The sequence below is a fragment of the Nestor notabilis genome, unplaced genomic scaffold (genome assembly GCF_000696875.1).
Source record: "Nestor notabilis isolate BGI_N333 unplaced genomic scaffold, ASM69687v1 scaffold15389, whole genome shotgun sequence".
Taxonomy (NCBI): Eukaryota; Metazoa; Chordata; class Aves; order Psittaciformes; family Psittacidae; genus Nestor; species Nestor notabilis.
In genome coordinates this window covers 1-6,755 of record NW_009942515.1, presented here as the reverse complement: position 1 = coordinate 6,755, position 6,755 = coordinate 1, and the positions used below count along the sequence as shown (strand labels likewise).

Below are 6,755 nucleotides of genomic sequence, written 5' to 3'. Positions count from 1 at the left end.
ACTGGATTTATCACTCCCCCTTTGGAAATATCCCCATCCTTCAGAATCAAAAATGCTGTAGATTAGGACATTCTCCAAGAACACCACAGTCCAATGGACTCCTGCCACACAACAAAAGGAGAGAAATCTTGCTGACTTTTAGCAAGGTCCTTTCTCTGACATGCTTGGCTAACACTCCAGTCCGAATTTTCAACTTTCCTCTTGACTTTCCTAGTTCAGAGCCTGAAGTGAAGCAACTACATCAATATTCTAATTTAATTAGAAAGAAGCAAACTGCTAATCAAAACATCAAGCAGAGTGCCACAGATTAGGGTTGGATTAAATGCAAAGGCAAAAATATACTAAAATGCTTTTGAATTAAACTCACCTTTCTACCTTTATTTAAAATTAGCCCCTGGGCTTCATTTCAGAGAATAAATTCTGGGTCTCCAGAAAAGCTTAATGCATTAACTCAGTTTTTATAAGCCTAGGTGATGGGAAATAAGTATTTGAAATAAACAAGCTATTAAGACAACTACTCCAGTTTTTAAACTAGGACTGAAATCCAGGTCTGTAAATACCTACAACTATCTACTTAACATTGCTATTCTTCAAGAATAACTGTATGCTTGTTACGTGTAACTTCATATTCTCCTTATACTTAATACTATCGTTGAGCCCAAGTGCATCTCAGTTTTACAGATGAAAGTGCTAACATGGGGTTTACACTTCTTTATCTTCCCAGCCAACATTTTCAGGCGTCTTTCTGCACTCCAGAGTTCCATGTGTAGTTTCTTATTGTTGGATATTAGAAAGTCCACAGTCTTCTCTGTACACATCCTGATTTTTTGTCTACCAGGATGAACAAAGGTGAACACATTTTCACAAACACTGCAGAGTTGCTTCAACTATTCAAAAGTGAAGAAATCTTCACAGCAATGTAAGGATGATGCTGACAAATACCTGTTGAAAACACAAGGATACATACCTTGCTGAAAAATGGCACTTTATTCCCTGTGCAGAACAGAAAGTTTACTTGATTTAAGTCGGTCCGAAATTTCAGTGTAAATAAAAGTTCTCTTCAAACTGTTTCAAGAACAGCTGCCATTTCCTTGAACTGTCTGAAGAAGTTCTAAAAAGCAAGGTTTAAGATAGGTTTCAGTCGGTTGAAGAAACACTCGAACTGTACTTCAGACTAGCATGTTAGACAAAAATCACAATCCATATTTCTCACATTCCCTCTTTCCTCCAGTTACAATTTGCAGATTGAACTTTCTGCTTTTCTTTTTGTGGCCTGTTTGGCATTGTGGTACATTCACTATTAAATCTACACAGGTGATGCCTTGTTTGCATGGGTTTGCCTATTAACAGGAAAACAGGCTATGAAAGAAAAATAAAAAGTAGCTCTCTCATCACAAACAAAAAACCAAACAAAACCACAAAAAAACCCACTATAAACAAAACCCCACAAAAAATATCCCAACAACAAGACCACCACCATAAAAAAACACTTCTCTCACAGATGTTTCTATTCCCTGCTGAAATAATCCAGAATTATCAAGTATAGTGTCTATTTCTTATAGTAGCTGAACAGCAAATTATGGAATAGGTTTCAACCAGAATTAGTATTTCACAGCATCTAAGGATTCAGGATATCCTTCTCGAATTTCTGCCAGTCCAACTCCAAGTATTTATTTATTTATTTGTAAGATTGTGCGATATTCTATATTTTGTATTTGTCCTTTAAACAGAAGTGACACATTTATGCAAAATTAAACAAACTTACATAAGTTAATAGATGAAGATACAGCAGTTAAGAGCCAGTGGTGACAAAGCAGACTGACCTCTATTCCTCATCATGAGCAAGTGTTAGACTCAACCCAAGTTTTGGATTTTGAGCCTGGGGAACAGTTCCCTAGATTTAAAATGTTCCATCAATTTTTAATAAGGCAGAGTGACAGCTGACAAGAAAGATCCAAGTGTCTTTACATCTTCAGTTATTAGCTTATTCATAAACTAACAGATTAGTTATTGCTAAATTAATATTTTTGGATAAGTGACCTAGAACTAAATGCTATGAAGTAAGTATTCATCTTCAGTGCTTTAGATAATTATTTAATGCTTCATCTTTGAATGACTGTATTAGTAAATTAGCAACACAAACATATGCATGAAGGTATACAGTTGCTCATTCACAACAATGTCATTGTTTTCAAGAGACTGATTCAGGTAACACTGATCACAGACCTTGAACTGTGGGATCGTCATTTCAAAAGTTTTGTCTGTTACTTGTCCTGAAGGGTCTGCAACTGTTAGTGTCACCGTAACATAAGGATACTTCAGAGACCTGCATGTGTCAGAGCTCATTGCAACTCCCAGTTTCCATTTAATGTCTACAAACTACAAAGGAAAAAAAGTTAAAGAAAGATCTAGTCTACTATTGCTATTCTGTCAGACAGATGTTTTCCAGACGATATAGAACATCTAGAGCTCATATACAAATGGGAAACATACACATTCAGATATTACTGCAAATACAAAAATCATCCTTTTAATAGCAACAAAACAAGCAGTAAGTTACTTCACTTTATCCGTTTTCCTTATTCAAGTACTGTCAGTAGTCAAGTACAGTTTGTTTTAAGTTCTAGTAAGAGAAGCTTGAGCCATACAGTTCACGTGGCTTGTATACCATGCATGCTTTGGTCATTGTTTTTTTTAAGAGGTTTCTAAATCGAGTGGCAACATGAGTAAAACCTTGGACAGTGCTCAAAAATTTTTATAATAGAACTAATGGAGAAAAGAATTTCATAAGTTAATTTTAGATAAACCAAAGTATATCATAAAAACATTTCGGACAGGCAAGTTATCATTTTTAGCCTTTTATGACAGGCAGAACTTGCATAAAGAAGTGAAGAGAGCCTTCAGAGAAGCTTACTATCAAGCCTCAGACAAATTTTTTTTCCCCTAATTCCATACTTTTAACCGTTCTTAGAAAAAAAGATTTTAAAGTGCAAATACGCTCTGTATTTTCTTAAAAAAGGGGAAAAAAGGAATGCTGGAATTTGACAGAAAGTTATCTTTAAAAAAAATTAAACTTGCTTAAGGAGACAAAGAATAAAACAATCAAATGCTGATGTTATCAACTCGAAAGAACAATTAAAATTAAATTTAAAACAGATTCACACAGCCAGCCAATACAATTGACTGCCACTAACCTTCCCTAGTAGTACCATGAAAGGCTAATTTTTAAAGAGCTATAAAACGTAACTTTATTGTCCAAGCAACAATATTAGAAAACTGTTCAGCATTTAGTCAACATTTATTTTATAATAAGCTCCTTTATCTGGGTAGGCATTTGGCAACATATATGAACATATATATATATATATGTGTGTGTGTCTGTATATATATGAAAGCTTTTGGCAGTCAAGATACCACCACGTCCTTGACAATACAACACACACAATGAAACACTGATGTATCTGGAAAGTTAATAGCTCAGCTGCACTGTGTCATTTAGTTACCTGCCCCACCGTGGCCATATTTCCTGCATCTTCTGACACACTAACGGATTTGCCCTGCTCATTCCACACATGACGAATGACCTGAAGTGCGTGTTTCGGCAGCGCGCTGACTGCATTGCCCAAGGTGGTCATGAGTTCTTCCGTAGAGAGATGGTTTCTGGCTGCTGTGCTATAGGCATATCCAGAGAACACCACATCAATTTCACTCTCCACAAATTTAATAAAACGTCTCACTTCACGCCAAATAGGCAATTTATATCTGCTTTATATGTCTATATACCTTACAATTATTAGGTAGCCTGTCATATTTTTTCCCTAGAATATTTTACTAATCTTACGTATCCACATGCAAAAAACAACAGAACTTGACTTTTAGTATGTCTTAATATGCAGACACCAAGCTTTGCAAGGCTTGTGCAATATGCAACATTAAAACAAAAATGATCACTACCTCCAAGTGCTGTTGCAACTGAGAAAGGGCATAATTTAGTGAAAGGTGTGTGCATAGAGCAGTTCATGCAGATCCACCCCTCTTTAAAACGCATTAATAAAAGAGGAGAAGAGCTGGTGCTTCAAGTAGCATGGTCTAATATAAAGGTTTTATATTTTATAGAGGAAAAAAGCAATATGTTGAATTTCTACTGGTATGGTTTCTTCAGTCATATTAACATTACATAAAATGTTTAGATACTAGATATTAACACAAGCAGCAAGATCATGAAAAGGCTTTCTTTGTGAAAACAGAAAAACTCAGAACAAAACAACTAAAAATACCACCTAAAAGCTTTACCTTTATCACAGCACAGTTCAATGTTATAAAACTGTGTGCCCTTCAAACAGGCACAAATGCTGAAATAGTGTAGCCGGCAGGACTAGGGTATGATCACTTCCCTAGTCAGCACTAGTGAGGCCACAATGTGTTCAGTTCTTGGTGCCTCACTACAAGAGAGACGTTGAGGTGCTGAAGCAGGCCCAGAAAAGGGGCAGCAAAGCTGGTGAAGGGTCTGGAGCACAAGTCTGGTGAGGAACAGCTGAGGGAACTGGGGCTGTTTAGTCTGGAGAAAAGGAGGCTCACGGGCAACCGTATTGCTCTCTACAACTACCTACAAGGAGGTTGTAGTGAGGTGGAAGCTGGTGTCTTCCCAAGTAACAGGAGATAGGACAATAGGAAATGGCCTCAAGCTGCACCAAGGGAGGTTTAGATTGGATATTAGGAACAATTTCCAATTTCTTCACAGAGAGGGTGGTCAGGTATTGGAACATGCTGGCCAGGGAAGTGGTGGGGTTACCATCCCTGGAAGTGTTCAAAAACCACGTAGATGAGGCCCTCAGTGATATGGTTTAGTGGTGGTCTTGGCAGTCCTGGGGTAAGGGTTGGACTTCATGATCTTAAAGGTCTTTTCCAACCTAGTTGATTCTATGGTTCTAATCTCTAAGAAACAAGAAGTTTTTAGAACACACTTCTTCCAGGAAAAGGCCTAGCTGACTTAGCTTTTGAACAGAGCTTAGCTTCCTCTTTTGTTTTGCCAGGAGTTCTAAAGCTTGTAGACAGGATCATAGAACAATTTCCTCTTTTTTTTAAAGAAGTGAGACAATATATTAAGTAGGTATATATTTTTGGGAACATAAACTAAAGCCAGTTCTTTCTTTGTGTACTAAGAATTACAAATGTTTGCCCTTTTCCCAAATCAGATTGTTTATACCCATATTTGATGTCACTTTTTAATACCACTATTAAGTTGAGGTGGAAGGAAAAAAAGACATGAGGCAAAGTAAATTATGTTGTGCTTACCTAAATAGAAATGAAACAATGTTAGCTATTTTTGCCAGGTCACCAATACCAATTTCAATCCCAGATGTTTGAATTCTCTAGAAACAGAATGTTCAAGCAATTATAATTAATAGTAAATTATACATTAATAAAAACTTCTTTGTATATACACACACAAAGACTTGGGGAATCTATCCTTTACAGCATATATAGCCAATATACTTGCAAGTGCTAGCATCCAAACTTACCTGACATAGTTCAGCTGTATTTACACCAGGGATCTTATGGTTCAGATGTTGAATTATTTGTTCACACTGCAAAGAAAGTTTGAAAACATTTTTAATGCATATTTTAATATACAAGACAAAGCGAGCTTGACTACTTGGAGACTACAAAACAAAAATAAAACTGGTTAATGCAAAGACGGACGACAGGAGATGGCTTTAAATGTGAACTCAAGAAAAAAAGTCATTGAAATGACTGATATTAAAAGTGTATCAAAACCAAGAAAAGCAAATAAATTCAGTCAAGACCTTCAGTTACTGCCTCACTAGCTATTCCTACTTAACATGCCATTTTCATACTAATTGAACAGGCTTCCTGTTCAAGTGCACACTACAGTAAACAAGATGAACGTTCTCTAGACAAACTAGCTTGATGTGTCATTTAGATGAAAAGCAATAATATGTTCTTAAAAGTCTTCCATGATAATAACATAAATGTAAAGCAATCCCATGGCTCTTATCAGGACTGGTCCATTTCATGAGTCACATAAATCTCAGCTACCGCATATATAAGATTACCTTTACAACAGACAAAAAACAGAAGAGCTTAAACAAAAAGGTTTCTTTCCACATCCCACTTATTGCCCTACTTACCAGTTCTGCAAAAAAGTCTTGAGGTATTAAATTAATCTTATCTGCTGCACCACCATCTAAAAAAACACAAGCAACAGCGATCAGAACAAGTCCTTGAAGTGTTAAAGTAACGAATCTAGTCTTTCTCTGAAGAATTCCTGGGTCGTGGTGCATGCATTTACTTTTACAGCAAAGCTTTCTTTAAGGGAGTTTGTCATGAATTACGCTAACATAGCCTGCTCAGCATCGCAAGTCAAGCCTAAGAAGAGTGACTCCTTAAAGACTTCAGAGTTTCATGCAATCGCACGGTCTGACAGCCCCGCATAACTCTCCCGACCCCGCGGAGCAGTATCTGCACCCAGCCCCCAGAGCTTGCCCTCTGACGTCCGCAGCACAACACCGCTGCTCTCCCTAAGCATACGCTGCTACATCTACGCCACCTCTCGGCGGCGAAGCCCCCAGGTGGCCGGCGGACAGCGCGGGAGAGCCCTCCCCAATCACCCACTGGGAACGGCCGGCCCATGACCCTGAGCGAGGCGGCTCCGCGGCTAAGCCTTCAGGAAAAGGGAAGGCCGGCACAGCGGGACGCCCGCACCCCCGACGGGCCGCACTCTCCTCCCCTCA

The 6,755-nt window shown here is 38.0% G+C and overlaps 1 protein-coding gene across 1 annotated transcript; it reads right to left on the bottom strand.

Moving 5' to 3' along the window:
• Window positions 1-1,060: 1,060 nt before the first annotated feature.
• On the bottom strand, window positions 1,061-6,685 carry COMMD6 (COMM domain containing 6; the record flags this gene model as incomplete). Its single annotated transcript, XM_010021445.1, has 7 exons — window positions 1,061-1,111; window positions 2,227-2,379; window positions 3,504-3,672; window positions 5,296-5,372; window positions 5,523-5,588; window positions 6,153-6,208; window positions 6,572-6,685. Coding segments are annotated over 7 exons (686 nt in total), but the record flags the coding sequence as incomplete, so codon positions are not given.
• Window positions 6,686-6,755: the final 70 nt, after the last annotated feature.